This window comes from Vulpes vulpes, chromosome X (assembly GCF_048418805.1).
Source record: "Vulpes vulpes isolate BD-2025 chromosome X, VulVul3, whole genome shotgun sequence".
Taxonomy (NCBI): domain Eukaryota; kingdom Metazoa; phylum Chordata; class Mammalia; order Carnivora; family Canidae; genus Vulpes; species Vulpes vulpes.
The window spans coordinates 25,913,469-25,929,504 of NC_132796.1; the positions used below are offsets into that span (position 1 = coordinate 25,913,469).

The following is a 16,036-nucleotide window of genomic DNA, read 5'->3' on the forward strand; positions in this document are numbered from 1 at the left end:
TTTAAATTTTTACAGTTTTCACCTGTATCTAAATCACAGACCATCCCTGAACCCCACCACCTTTTTTTTTTTTTTTTAAAGTGATTTGCCTTTGGTTTTTTGTTTTTTGTTTTGGTAGGAAGAACAGCTCCTTCCTGCATTCTTGTCAGCTTAAAAAACATCAAATTACAGGAGAGTAACTGGCATATACAGGTTAGGGAACAGGTACAATTAACTCTCTCTGAGCAGACAATGCAATTGCTAGGAGCAATAGTACATAAACATGCCAGCATGTGGGCCCCCTCCTAGTCACAAGTGTGCAGCAGTTGCGGACAGGGTCACAATATTTTACAGGGGAAATAAAGAACATCTCCAACTGATGAGCTGGGTAAAATGAAAGTTAAGAGAGCTTCTACCATAATACAATTATATAAGAAAGCCAAAACCCAAAAACAAAAACCAAAAAACCCCATAATCTGAAAAGTCTAAGATGTAGGTGGATGTTTTCATATAATAGATACATAAAAATGACATGGAATTTATTTCAAAAGTGAGAAATCTGGTATTCTGATACCCTGTTTTTACAGATACTTTTGGTGATTATCACAACATCAATGTAAGTTTTATAATTAAGACCCATCAATATAAAAATATTCACAGTAAATAGAACAGGATAAATGCAGAGTAACAACACAGAGCAGTCTAAATGGTAAGAACTTAATTTTTGATCCCCCAAATCTATGACCATGGGGTGGAGGGATCTCTTTAAGTAGGATTATAATGTATAAAAAACTATCTCTTAAATCTATAAAAGCAAAATGATTGCTACTTAAGCAGCTTAAAACACCACACTATTACTTATGTTTTACCAAATAATCGAGTCTATACCTCTAGATTGAAGGAGGTCAACTTCTTTCAGTGTACAGTCAACATTTATCTGGAGTTGTCTGTTCATGCTTCTCAATCTTGTCATTTCCTCAGGCTAGTAAGAAAGGACCCAAAATAGCAATTGTGGGAAAGTCATTATCAAGCCCAACATTTAAGAACTGCTATTCATGTTAATCGTTCTGATTGGTTATTACCAACAATATGGCCTTAGTCCATAAGAGGGTATGTTTAAGAAATCTTAAACATTTAAAGGAACAGTCAGGTAAAATGGGGACATCAATATGGCCACATGAAGACAAAATCTGCATAAAACGTGGCAAACTACAGTACTAGACTATGTTCTATCATACAAAATACCATTTTAATCAGTACTAAAAATATTTTCATGGTAAGGGAAACTATGAAAATCAATCTATAAAACAGGCAATGTCCATGATTTTAGTGTTGTCCAGGCTTGAAATAAATTACAACAGTACTAAGTGTCAAGCACTGTATTCACCAGAGGTCTCTTACTCTTTCCTCTAAACCATCTTTCAAAGCAAGTACTAATATCATTGCCAATGTATACATGAGGAAGCTGATGTACCCAGAATTCATATAACTTTCCCAAGGTTAGAAAACAGTAATTAGCAGAACCAGAATTTAGAGCAAAGAAAACAATCTATTACACAACAATTCCATTCTTCCTCCAACTTTGTTTCCTTCTTTCTTGACTTTGAGCCCAGCCTACCTATCCCTTAGGCCTTTTAGGCGCATACAGGAGACACTGAAACGTAAAGAAGGCCCTAATTCTTCAGTTAAAGTTTTTTGGAAGCCTTGACTTCCCCGGACCTTCTAGGTTTATTATTTTTATACACACACACACACACACACACTCAAAAAGTTAAGAGTTGAATTCCAAAGGCATGGGTACTAAAGCTTTCAGCACAGCCCTGATATTAATTCAGTTACTAATGTGCTTTCAACCATATAAAGATAAATATCTGCTATGACAAAATACAATTCTGTTAAAAATCTGTATTTTTCTACAAATTATGTTAATTTTAAGAGCAAAGAAAAAGGAGCCAAAAGGTTCTTAATTCATAATAATGCAAACTCTTACACTGTTAGGACATGTTATTAGAATAACTGAGACTGCCCCTTCCGTTAAGCAAATATAAAACAAAATTATAGTAAGAGCTACAATCCTTTAGAATGCTATGGGAACACAAAAGTCATTTAGAAATATTTATTAGGGATTGCTCTCCTTTTTCCTATTTGCAAAAATATGGGACACTGCCATGTAAAATGCTTACACCTTGCCTACCAGGCACTATTAAAAAGGTTTAAAATATATCTGAGCATTTATATTAAAAATAAAGCACTTGTCCAGGGGTTTCAAAGATCAGTGTTGCCTTCCAAGGAATATGTAAAAGAACCCATATTCTTTGTAGAATCATAATGGGAAAGTCCCTAAAGGAGTTGATTCTTCCTATGTTTGGGGGAGGGGGCGTGGAGTTTAGCCACAATGGTCCTAAATAATGATGTTCTCTAGAAGTATGGAAGTACTATAATACACTTTATAGTCTAGAAACTACAGCACATTTGCTTATAACAGATCTAGGCAACAGGATCATTTCCAAAGACAGTAGAACCACTGGAATTCACCAAAGGATTAGTTTACCTGTAAGATCAATATGTCCTTTTTCAGTTTCTGGTAATTTAATTTTACCAAGGTAAAAAAAAATTCTGAAAAGTCAGTACCATTTGCCAAAAAGTATTTTCAGAGAAGAGGGTTTTCAAGATTGGCTGTGTATAATTTAGAGTTGTTTGTAAAAGATCTGACATTTCAAAGTGAAAAATTCTAAGCTTTTTTTCCAAAAGGTGGCAAAACAACCTAACGCAATTGAGAACTTAAAGAAGTTGCATCACAGAGACCCAAGTCGAATACTACTATCGCTGTTTGGTGGCTTGGCCCTAATTATGCACCTGAGACTAAAAAATGCAGGGTAGTCCAAAAACCCAATTAGAACAAGACAAATGACAGGAAAAACTTGGCTGAGGGGGGTAATCCACGGCTTCATCTAACTGTATTTATCTTTTAAGGTATAACGTAAATTTCCCCTCCAGTATGACACTGTCTCATCTTTGAACCCTATAAGCAAAAAGCTAACATTTCTATCTCAAAACTCTGAAAGTACTTAATATCCTTACCATTTAGCTGGCCAACACTTCTAATTGAATATCAATTTACCTGATTTTTTTTCTCTCACAAATACAGATAGGTTCATAGACACACACACCTATCCTTTCACATACAGATCTCTTTATAAGATGACCTCTTCGACAGCACTTAACACAGTGCTTTGTGAACAGCAGATTATGGCCATCTTGCACTTCTGCCCTCCCTAGATTAGCTGTTGCTCTAAGTTTATACAGTTGCTAACAAATGCACATTTCAGTCTCACGAGGTGCACACATTTTTTAATACACTGCCTGATAAGAAATTTGAAAACTTGAAGGTAGAAATACGTGCTTAATAGCAAGGAAAAAAAAAAAAACCCATCCTCTATCGTGTAATCCTACATGTAATTGGGACAAAGATAAAGACAGCCATTTTACTGAGCACCTAACTCCACGCCAGGCACTTGACTTACACTGTCTTTATCTTGACAACAGTATTAAAATATACTTATTATAATTCCCTTTTATAGAGAAAATCAAATGCAGATAAATTAGGCACAGCCAGTGATTGCCACAACTATTCTGCCTCCAGAGCCTATACGAGCACTTTTTTTTTTAATATTTATTTATTTTAGAGACAGAGCAAGTGAGGGAGAGGGACAGAAGGAGATGGAGAGCAATAATCTCCAGCAGACTCCCCACTGAGCATGGAGCCCAATGTGGGGCTTGATCCTATGACGCTGAGATCATGATCTAAGCTGAAATCAAGAGTTGGCTACTTAATCGACTGAACCACCCAGGTAACCCCTATGTAGGTGTTCTTTAAAAAGATGTCATGGTGCCTCGAATGAGCCTTTATCAACAAAAGGGAATTCTGACAAAATGTTTTACTTCTTGATTAATTTCCTACATAATATACCCATATGTTATACATGTTCCTAAAGTTAAATAGAAATTTTGCAAGATGGTTTAGGGGTGTTTGTATCGAGCAGGTTTTACCAGTGTTGTCCAACCAACATTACTATTTACTATTTGGTGGGGACTGCATAAGTTGATTATGGATATTATCTTATTTAATCCCACAAGATGAGTACTCACAAATTTTACAGGTAAGAAAACAAGCAGAGAAAGTTACTTCTCCAAGAATATATGAGTAACAGGTAAGTAGCAAAAGGACAATTCAAATTCACGCCCGAATAGAGGCACTGATTCTCCATGTATAATTGTCCCTCAGCCACACATTGCTAATAGTTCTTCATTTTACTCCAGGCAGAAACACAAAGGAATCAAACACTTATATTTCTCATCTCTCAAATATTGTCACCCATATGCGCTACCAATTTCTGAAGCTGGCAGACGGCTACATAGCAGGTTCCTTATACTCTTCTGCTTATTTTGTTTCTTTTTAAAAGTAACTCGCATCAATAAAAGCACTCCTTTAAAATCTAGATGTTTTTGAAGCACTAACTTATGTTACATTTAACAGTTCTCTACTTTCCAACACAACAAAAATCAAAAGGGCCTATTTTAGCAGAAATTATCACACAGCAAGAGGTTACTAAACAAAACTTAGATGGTTAGGTTAGGGGAAATGACTTTTATGCTAAGAAAATCTGTTTCTGCTCCATAAGTACCTAAAAGACTCCAAACTGCCCAACCACCAGGGTAGATTCCTATGTGGGTTATGTTCTTCAATACTTCCCCCATCAGAGAATTAATAAGATTTCAACTGGAGAAAACAAAGAGAAAATTATAAAGCTATCTTTACCTGAAAGGCAATACATTTCTAAGTGTTTTAAGTAAAACCCTCCCTTCTTACTTCTAATATAGGCTATACTTAGGAATTTAGTCAATATTAGAAAAAAATTTCATTAAATTATTATATGTCTGTTTATCAATAATTTCCTTTCGAAAAATTCCACTGGTTCCCCACTATCAGCAGAGTAAAGTTGAAATACTTCACCCTTAAGGTCTAAGCTCCAATTGACAGATGCACATTAACCTGTTAAGACACCAGAAATCTCAGCTGAAATGTGAAACCTGTATTTGCTGCCTCCTGAGAGTCTGTCTCCATCCTAACTTCATGCCTTTGTTCCCTCAATGTTCTTTCCCCTTTGCCCTTCTAAAATGTCCTCCCCTTTCCCCTCTGCCTGTACAGCAACACTATACTGTTTAGAGCAGTGGGTCTTCACATTCTTCCCCTTCACTCTATCAACCTGATGAAAATCAGATGAAAACTATAGATCTGCTTCCATATAAACACACATGAAACTGCACATAATTTCAGGAGTTCACAGATTTCCTTTGAAGCCACAACCCTCCTTTAAAAAATTATCTATGAAGGCAGAGCTGCAGACAGGCTGCCTTTAAGGGGCCTGACATACATGGTCACTTCTCTAAATCTATAAACGCTGAGAAATCACCCTCAGTTTAGAGAGGTCAGGAAAATAAGGAATAGCTCCATGGACATAGTAAAGATTAAGGTGAAGCCCTGAAGAATACACAGGACTTACCCATGTAGAGCTGCAGAAGGGCATCCCAGCAGAAGTGCACTGAGTACATACAAAGACTAGTTGAAGTATGAGTTCTCTCATTACTCATGAGCATTAATAGCACTTAGCACCCTGAATTATAATTATCTGTTGATAAGTCTATTTCTCTCACTAGCAGGTATGCACTAAGCACCTAGCACAGGACCACATTCATAAACTAAACAATGCCTGTTGCACCAATGAATGTTGAAAGGTGAAGTGATAGGTCAGATCACAGGAAGCTTGTACTGTCACAAGGTTTTAGAGGAGAATGGTCTCAAAACATTCTGAATTGTTAAACTTTTTTAGCACGCATTAGTAGTACTTAAAGTGTTAAGAATATATCATCCACATCTTTTCATTAGGGCAGTTTCTATGAGGACCACTATCAATACTGTTACCTTAGTTTCTACAATTATTTATACTTAACAAAATTGCTGTGCCTTAAAATACTTTACAGTACACACTTTCCCAGATTCAAATGAGTTAGAACAGTATCAATATGAATCAATATACTTAAGAAAATAACTTTTAAATCTTTGGAATTTATATGTGTATTATATGCTTAAAAGAAAAAACATGAGAGAAAATTATAAAAGATGTTTGGCCAGGGTGCACTTTTCTATTCTCACAGAAAGCAATTCATAGTAAATGAGATGCCATACCTTCATTATAACTACCAGTTATTTGAAAATACTGGTAAACCTATGGAATTCATACATGTGAGAAGAAATAAAAGCATCGAATTATTCTTATGAGAACTACTGAAGATCAAAGTCTCTCATCCATTGTTTAAAAAACGAAATCACCCTGCCAGAAACAGAACCTAAAAGGAAAACACATGACCTGGACAGCCATCATCTCCACCCTCCTGTTCACACAGGCCAACAGAGGACTTACCGTGGGGATTGCAGTGGTGCAGCTGACCCTTCTGAGCCGTCTCTGCATCAGGTCATGCTCCATACCGTTAACTTCAGCCTTCAACCGCTCTAGCTCCTCTTTCTCAAGTTTCAACTGCTTTGCTAACCTCTCCATCCTTGCTCGCTGATGTAACAGCAAGGCTATAGTGTTACAGACAAAGTCATTGCAGAAGGTAACAGTGAAATGACTGGGAAATTTCTATATGCATTGCTAATGCACAAAATACTCAAAAGAAACCCTGTCCTCCAATTTGAGTTGGCATTTACTCTTGTGTCTTGCTAAGGCTGTTTTTAATTTGGCTCTTGTAACTGCTGCCAAAATAATACCATCTGTACATCCTTCATTTCCCCTAAGATTATCTTTTTAACTATACCTGCGTGGGTTTTAAACAGGCTCAATACTAGGCATACCAAATTACAATCATTATTACTATTCTTCTTATATACTGAAAGAATATTAAAATCTCAAATACTTTGAAATCTGAATAGACTTTTAAAAAATTCTGTCCTCCTTTTAGTTAGGTCCATCATTAACTAATCCAACATTAGTCTTAGTCACCAATCCCACTTATAACTATATACCACTTATAAATATTACACCCTCCAGGCCAATCTCTTTAGAAAAGATTCCAATTCTTTAACCTTGATGAACTTTGGCCTACCCTCTGTGAATGAATGTCCTTTTCCCACTCTGTAGTTTGTTTTTTGACAATATCAATTTCACCTGTTTTTATCCTAATGAATGTTCCCCCTAATGAATGACCCCTATTAGGGTCACTATTATCCTGCCTATATTTTCATATTTTAAAACAAAGCCTATGGAGAACTCTGAAGCACTAACCTTATTTTCCTAACCCTATCCTTGATAGCAATGCTACTGCCCAATATTTAATAAATACTAATCATTTAACTAAACCAAGCAGCTAATATAAATTTATTTTGAACAGACTGCCACCTCACCACAAAGATTAAATTTCATAAAAAGGCTAAAATTACCTTGCGTATAGGCATAGTCATCTGATCCAGAACTAGAACTCCTCTGGTATTTATGGCTTCCCTTTTCTCCCCCAGAGCCTGGTACCACTGAAATAGGCTGAATAGGTTCTGGGGCTGCAGAACGTTCTTCTTGGTCCACTAAATTTAAAAGATTTTCAGTCGTTGCTCGACCTACAGTGATTTTAAAAACGGTAGTTGGGTTTGGTATCACTCGAGGAGATGGTGATGGAGCACATGAAGGTCCAGTTGGCTGTGTATATGTAATATACACAGGATTAACACTAAATGGAGGTTTTGGTTGACTGGATATTCCTCTTGAAGGAGAACTTGAAGGTGGTGTGGTAGCTGTGTACAGTGAGTGCTGATTTCGTGGAGACGGCTGATTACTGATAGGTGAAGGACTCCTATTAATTGCTGTCCCAGGTCTTTGAGAGGGTTCAACTGTAATTTCTATCTTCTTCATGGATCCTTTGGGTAAGCTAGATGTTGTATATGGAAGATAGGCTACTGAATGGCTTCCCTGTTTCTGATAGCTAGGAGGTCCTTGTTGATATGGATGGGGTGGAGTAGTTGAAGGACTGGGTGGCATAAAGACGTGGGAACTTGGGTGGCCCAACTGGGAAGGTTGCACTTGATGCTGTGGAGAGCTGAAGGGTGAAGGACACTGAGAAGGGGGTGGTGAATGGTAAGCAGGTTGAGGAATCTGCTGCTGTTTAGGAGAATACTGAGAAGGTTGATAGTTCTGTTGATGTGGATAAACAGGTAAAGGACGTTGGCTATAATGAGGCACTGGGCCCTGTGGTGAGGACTGCCAAGGTGTACTCTGAGGAGTTTGTCTTCCTGATGAACTCTGAGATGTCTGTCTAATATAAATAGAACCAGGAGACCCATAGAGATTGCTTGGAATTTGTGGAAGAATTTGTAAAGCTCTTGGTACAGTCTGTCCAGAAGGGAGGTTTTGGGATACTGTAACAGTAATCGGATTTGTACTATACCGAGGTATGTGCATGTATGAAGGAGGTGGTGGCGGCGGTGGTGAAGGCCCTTGCATAGCAGATGGAGTCATTCCTGTTTGCAGGGAAGATGGCTGTTGAGGTGGCTGTGAAGGAGGAGTAGCTGCACTTCTAGTCTGTTCATTCATAAAAAATGGATTGTAGTTCGGAGTAGCAGCCACAACAGCTGGAGCTGAGTGTGGTTCCTGAACTAAACATATCAGCTGTTTACTTGCTGCATGCTGTGGATCAATATGTCCATCACTTGAGCTATGTACCAGTGTTCGACCACCATTAAGTTGTGCTCCATCTCCTGGGTGGTAGCTACTAGGAGAATGGATACCTAGATTAATATGCAAAAGGCGATTTCTGTTCATCCTGTTGTCATCTGGACTATGGTATTCCATATATAAGTATTTGCTACTCTCCTGGGAAAGGGCTCGGCAACAGGCTTCAAGATTGTTGTTGTTCTAGGGGAGAAAGATGGTAAAAGCAACATTGACAAGATGAACAAATCCTAATAGTAGGTCAGGTGTTGCAGGTTACACAAATACGACTGTCAAAAGTAGAGGATGGTATTTTAAGCAAGAACAGCTTCATAGTCATCTACCCTGATAAGGAGATCCCCAACAATTCATACTGTTTCACAGACATTTAGTTCCTATGACTAGTACTACCACTACTGCTACAGAAATGGAAAGAACCCATTAACAAACACTGTGACTCAACTCCAAGTTTTCTCAGTCCAAATCCAGGATTCATTTTAGGTCTGCTGAATGTCAACAAATTAAAATGTTGAGCCAATCTTGGATTCACCACAACTGCTCCAACATACAAATTAAGGCAATATTCATTATTAATATTTAAATTAAAACACATGAAAATAACCATGCTTTAATTTTCAAAAGGTACTGAAACCACAAAAGGAGAAAAATTTTAATTCCTAGAGTCAAAACAATAAAAATTCTAAAGCAGCCCTTTCTTTTAACCAAATTTATCCCTATATAACTTCAGCTATCATTAAGAGAGATTAAGCTAAACAAAGAAATCAGTAAAAACAAGTATACTTTTTGAACAATGGTTCCACAACTTTGGTAAAGTTAAGGTTATTTAACAGAAAAACAGGTCTTGACTGCCTTAATGAAATTCATTCACACTCTCACAGTCAAAATTTTTTTTTACCCACTGAAAGGTAATTTGGTCAATGTAGGATTTAAATTTTTTGAGTTTACACACAAAGATGGTAATACCAAAGTGACATTTTAGACACTCCAACAATAATCAAATAAAGGAGGTTCTTTTTAAATTTGAAAATATTTTAAGATAGTTTTCCATTAAAATACAAAATCCTGAACTACCTTATTAACCTAAAGCACTATTATCCACTGCCTTTGAAATAATAAAATTTCTCACCCAGCAATTGCACTGCTGGGGATTTACCCCAAAGATACAGATGCAGTGAAACACCAGGACACCTGCACCCCGATGTTTATAGCAGCAATGTCCACAATAGCCAAACTGTGGAAGAAGCCTCGGTGTCCATTGAAAGATGAATGGATAAAGAAGATATGGTCTATGTATACAATGGAATATTCCTCAGCCATTAGAAACGACAAATACCCACCATTTGCTTCGACGTGGATGGAACTGGAGGGTATTATGCTGAGTAAAATATGTCCATCAGAGAAGGACAAACATTATATGGTCCCATTCATTTGGGGAATATAAAAAATAGTGAAAGGGAATAAAGGGGAAAGGAGAAAAAATGAGTGGGAAATATCAGAAAGGGAGACAGAACATGAGAGACTCCTAACTCTGGGAAACGAACTAGGGGTGGTAGAAAGGGAGGTGGGAGGGGGGGTGGGGGTGACTGGGTGATGGGCACTGAGGGGGGCACTTGATGGGATGAGCACTGGGTGTTATTCTATATGCTGGCAAATGGAACACCAATAAAAAATAAATCTATAAAAAATAATAAAAATAAAATAAAATTTCTCAATTACTGTGACTTTCTCTATAGTTCATAAATACACAGATATGCACATACATACCTACTACTACATACTGATTTTAGGAAAAAGCACATTTTATATAAAAATGAAACACTTTCACTTCTGCTGAGAGACAAATAAGGTGAAACCTAAAAGAGAACATATACTGCTGTAATTTTAGAGCAGGAATAACTTTTAGGGTTCATCTATTTGAACTCAAACTCATCTACAGATGAAGAAAGAGGTGCCCGCAGAGTTACATGGCTTGACAATAAGCATTTAACTAGTTAAGAGGAGAGCCAGTTCTAGATTCTCAGTCTCCCAACTCTCACTGCCGTTTCAACTATAACACAGTAATTTCAAGGGAGAGGATGTTAGGCCAAGAGTAAATTACTATTCGAAAGCTTTAGGAAGTAAACAAAGATTCAGTTAGGGAAATCTTTGCAAAATGAATTCCCAGAAACTTAAAGAATTGGCTTTATCAAAACTCCATACATAACTTGTATCTCTTTCCTTATATAAAGCTTTGACACTAAAATTCTGAGCCATGGAGACAAGTATTTGTTGAAATTTAAGAAGAAAATTATTAGAACTCAAAGTTTGGCCTTTTTAAAAATCCTGCTTAAAAATCATTCTGATCAAGGAAGAGAAGCTAGATATTAAGCAAATTTGGATCTAAAGGATTCAAACTGATCACCAACTAGAAAATGTCACTGACAGATATCTGAAAGAAAAGAACTGAAAAATGAAAATAAAGTATCTCTGGAATTAGACTAAAAGGAGAACAAAAATTAGCCAGTTTTACATGAAACCTAAAGCACTCATGGAAACTTCACTTTTTGACATTTGTATTAACACTGCTGAAATTTCATGTTTTCTACAGTGCATTAGATAGCCTAAATAGTATTCTCACAAGAGGACCCAAATTCACAATGTTACAAAGTTAACTGGTAAGCCTATTCAAATGCATGTCTACAGTGATAAGGTAAGTAAATTTTCCTTTGAAGAAAAAATTTAAACCAGTAATATAAGATATTTAAGTATTATCTTTATGAAAGCATGTTTATTTTTTAAAAAGATTTTATTTATTTATTCATGAGAGACAGAGAGGGAGAGAGGCAGAGACACAGGCAGAGGGAGAAGCAGGCTCCGTGCAAGGAGCCCGACATGGGACTCGATCCCGGGACTCCAGGATCACACCCTGGGCTGAAGGTGGTGCTAAACTGCTGAGCCACCAGGGCTGCCCTTTATGAAAGCATTTTTAAAAAAGTATCACCAAAATAAATTCTAATATCATCTTTAGCCTGCACAATGCCTTCAAAAGAAAAAAAATGCAGAATTTATCAAACAGTAAATATGAATGAAGAAATAAAAATTTAGTTGGATAAAGAGGTCAGAATTTTTTTTTAAGTAGGCTCCACACCCAATGTGGGGCTTGAACTCATGACCCTGAGATCAAGAATTGTTCTGCTGACTGAGCCAGCCAGGTACCCCAAGAGGTCAGATTTAAAAAAAAAAAAAAAAAAAAAAAATATATATATATATATATATATATATATATATATAAATAATATACACATACATACACATAGACACATACTCTTGAAAAGACTGAGGAAGAAAAGCATTATGGTCTAGACCCAATGGTCTAGACCTAGTAGAAGGGCCAGGAAGCACCTTTTACCACAATTGTTCTGTGAGTCTCTATTTGCAATTAACCTCAACTGTATATAGGCTTAGGTGATAACCTGAGCTACTGACACTGCAGTAAAGTAGAGTTTGCATATTATGCAGTATGGTATAATCTGAACTGTGTGAGGAAGTCCAGTGGACAAAAATACTGTACCCAAAAGTGAACCAAACAGGAAAATGCTATAACCCAAAACATGAGATCCTGCGGAGGATGATGCAAAATTCAACAAAAGGAACATTAGGCCGGTTTCTCTGTTGTCCCTTGAATGGAAAAAAAAACACATTATACTGAATATTAAAGATTTATTTCACTACAAGACAACAAAACCAAAGGAATATGATTAAACTAGAGAAAGTGGCCTTACACTTAAAATTACAGATTAGTAAGCATTTATCAACTAGAAAACCAGTAAGAAACAAACTGGACTCTCTAGACTTTAAAAAATTGGCTCAAAAGTATATAGCCTACAAACTTATAATGATAATTTTGAGATTCAAAATTCAAATCTAAGGCAGCTCTGGTGGCTCAGCGGTTTAGCGCCGCCTTCAGCCCACAGCGTGATCCTGGAGACCCGGGATCCAGTCCCACGTCAGGCTCCCTGCATGGAGCTTGCTTCTCCCTCTGCCTGTGTTTCTGCCTGCCCTCCTCCCACCCCGTGTGTCTTTCATGAATAAAATAAATAAAATCTTTTAAAAATTTTTCAAATCTAGGGTGGCCTGGGTGGCTCAGAGGTTTAGCGCTGCCTTCAGCCCAGGGCATGATCCTGGAGACCTGGGATCGAGTCCTATCTCGGGCTCCCTACATGGAGCCTGCTTCTCCCTCTGCCTGTGTCTCTACCTCTCTCTCGGTTTCTCATGAATAAATAAATAAAATCTTCTAAAAAAGAAATTCAAATCTAAGGATTTGGGACTGATCACACAACTCCAAATATGTAAAAACTAAAATGTAAACAAAACCAGTTTTTTTCTTTTGCTACATGCCTTTACTTTTTTCTTTAAATCACTGGTTCTCAATGGGGTAGATTTACCTCCCATAAGATATCTAGCAAAGTGTGGAGACAGTTTTGGTTGTCACAACTGCAAGAGTGCTATTGGCATCTAGTGGTAGAGATCAGGAATGCTGCTAAACAGTCTACAAAGTACAAGGCAGGGCCCCACAACAAAGATAACCCAGCCCAAAATGTCGACAGCACCAAGGCTGAGAAATCCTGCTCTAGATATCTCCCACTGCCCTCCACAAAGACAAGGAAACTTAACTGACTTCTAGTCACTACAAAGCAAAGCCAGATCTAAGAAGGAAAACCGTAGCTTAATATCACTATCATTGCTGGGTAATCTACCTGTAACATGCATTGAGACACAACACCCTCTGGAATTTCCGGGAAACGTTGTCGGAGGTCATGGAGAACCTGCATATCAAGCTGCGGACTGCTTTGCGCCATGCCAGAACAAATGGTGGTCAAGTATCTGTTAGGAAATCGATGCTAACCAGCCTTCCAATAGTAGTGATCTTCTAACACCGCATTCATTTTCTATTAAAAGAAATCAAAGTTAATCATTGTGTTGTACACCTAAAACTCATGTAACATTGTAAGACAATACTTCAATAAAGTATAGTTTAATTACATATTTCACTTTATTCAAATACAAATGATCACTATGTTAAAATGGAGAAACCTAAAATAAGTATACTTAATTCCAAAGTTGTAAAATTGACAAATTCAACTTAGCCAGACTTTTCTGATGTAATACAGACAATCACTGGTTTAGAAACAAGCCAAAAAATTCCTAAAACCTCAATTTCATTTTAATGCTTAAAAAAATAAAGCAGCAGCTAGATTAGAACTACAGAGTATTACTATTTGGCAACTGTATTTTGCTAGCCTTGAGAAATGCTACTTAAGTATAATCATTCATGTTCTCCCAAGGGCTATCATATCATTCTAAAGCAGAGTAATCATTTTGATGTCTGAAAAAAAAACAAACAAACAAAAAAAACAAGGACTTAATGATCACACCACAAAGCATATTACTTGTCCTTTCGGTCTTACGTTGAGGCCAAAACGTTTGAATTTGAAGTAGGAGTAAAGGAAACCCAACGTCTGAAGGAAGTAACTAGCAAATAAAAATGGAAATGTAGAATCCTTTGTTTTTAAGGATGATGCATTGCTGGAGGTGAGGTGAGTGGGGGATGGGCTAAATGAGTAATGGGCATTTTGCTGAGTGAACTTGTGATGAGTACTGGGTGTTGTAAGTAAGTGATGGATCACTAAATTTTACTCCTGAAACCAACAGTACACAGTATTTTAACTGACTTGAATTTAAATAAAATCTTAGAAGAAAAATAAATTAACTAATTAAAAAGATGATGCTCATGGTCCATCATCAGCCAGACCTAAATAGCTAGGCTTTCATGTATTTCTGATGCCACTGGCAGAGGTGCTAAGATGGCAGGATTTGAGGTTATGGTTTGAGTAGAGAACATTAACATCCAATCTCACTGGCACTACTCAAGTTAACCATGCCTATATAAATAAGGCAACTAGTGAAATAATGATGAAATCATAAATTAACTGGCAGCATCAAGGATCAATAAATTGATAAACATTTTAACACATACGACCTTTGAAAGACACGGTGGTTTGGAGCACCAACCCCAGTGTAGTAAAAAATCCATATTTAACTTTTGACTCCCCCAAAACTTAACTACTAACAGCCTACTGTTGACCTTACCAATAACATAAACAGTAGATCAATATGTATTTTGTCATGTTAAATGATTATATACTGTGCTCTTACAATAGAGTAAACTAGAGAAAAAATATTAAGAAAATCGTAAGAAAGAAAAAACACATTTAGGGCACTGTATGTATTTTTAAAAATCTGCATATAAGTAGACCCATACAGTTCCAACCTATGTTGTTCAAGGGTTCAACTGCATATATTTCCCATTTTTAAATTTTTTAAAAAGATTTTATTTATTTATTCATGAGAGACAAAGAGAGAGGGAGGCAGAGGAAGGGCAGGCTCCCCGCAGAGTAGGGAGCCTGTGGCAGGACTCCATCCCAGGACCCCAGGATCACAACCCTGGCCAAAGGCCGACACTCAACCACTGAATCACCCAGGTGCCTCCACAATCAGTATTTTAAAAATAAAAAGTGTTTGGATGGGTACACAGAAGGCAGGAGAGGAAGACCCTAAACTCCTCTCCTGCCAGGGACTCACATTTATGCCTACGTATAAATCATTTCCTCCTGAAGAACAGAGGGTTGACAACACCTTGTGCACAGTACAAGGCTAGAGGGACCTCAATCAGTATGGCAAGAGAAAGAGAAGCCCAGTAGTAAGGGCAACGCCACCTTGACACCACAAACTCCAATAGTGGAAGGTATCACTGACAGACGTGTGTACAGATTCACCTGCCCGGGGCAAAGAAAATAAACTGCAGTTTAAAGGGTAACTAGACAATGAGTGAAGGAAAACCATTTATTAACCCCAGAACATCCGCCAAACAGTGGAGTCAGAGGTGCTGGTGAGTGCCAATGTTTACCTTCCCTCTCCCACCTTGAAAGTTCACACAGGAACAAGGACCAGGTGTTCTAGACACCCCACCACTTCAGCTAGTCCTGGGCCCCAAGCACACACCAGCTCCAGCCTTCCAAGCAGGGAAGCCCCAGTGGGGGCACACACCAGGCCTACATCCACTATGGCTCCAGTAATCTCACCAAGGGGGCACAGTGCAAACCACCCTGAGACACCTCCATCCGCACCAGGTTCTGCTCCCGGGACCCAGAGCCCACACCCATTACAACTCGAGCCAGCCAGCTACCCAAACCCAAGAAGAACACAGTCCACACGGGCAATGTGCCTATGTAAGGCCACTC

The 16,036-nt window shown here is 37.7% G+C and overlaps 1 protein-coding gene across 10 annotated transcripts in view; it reads right to left on the reverse strand.

The window, feature by feature from the left end:
- Positions 1-16,036, reverse strand: part of TAB3 (TGF-beta activated kinase 1 (MAP3K7) binding protein 3) — a 91,394-nt gene that overhangs the window by 15,513 nt on the left and 59,845 nt on the right. For 8 of the 10 annotated variants that reach the window (XM_072743149.1, XM_072743151.1, XM_072743148.1 and 5 more), the window contains 4 exons: positions 13,493-13,684; positions 7,478-8,939; positions 6,462-6,622; positions 868-961 (listed from right to left, as the gene is read on the reverse strand). In XM_072743149.1, the coding sequence (XP_072599250.1) occupies positions 868-961; positions 6,462-6,622; positions 7,478-8,939; positions 13,493-13,594 (1,819 nt within the window). In that variant the 5' untranslated portion in view covers positions 13,595-13,684. The remainder of the gene's footprint in view (positions 1-867; positions 962-6,461; positions 6,623-7,477; positions 8,940-13,492; positions 13,685-16,036) is intronic. The other 2 variants (XM_072743154.1, XM_072743153.1) reach the window with 1 other exon arrangement.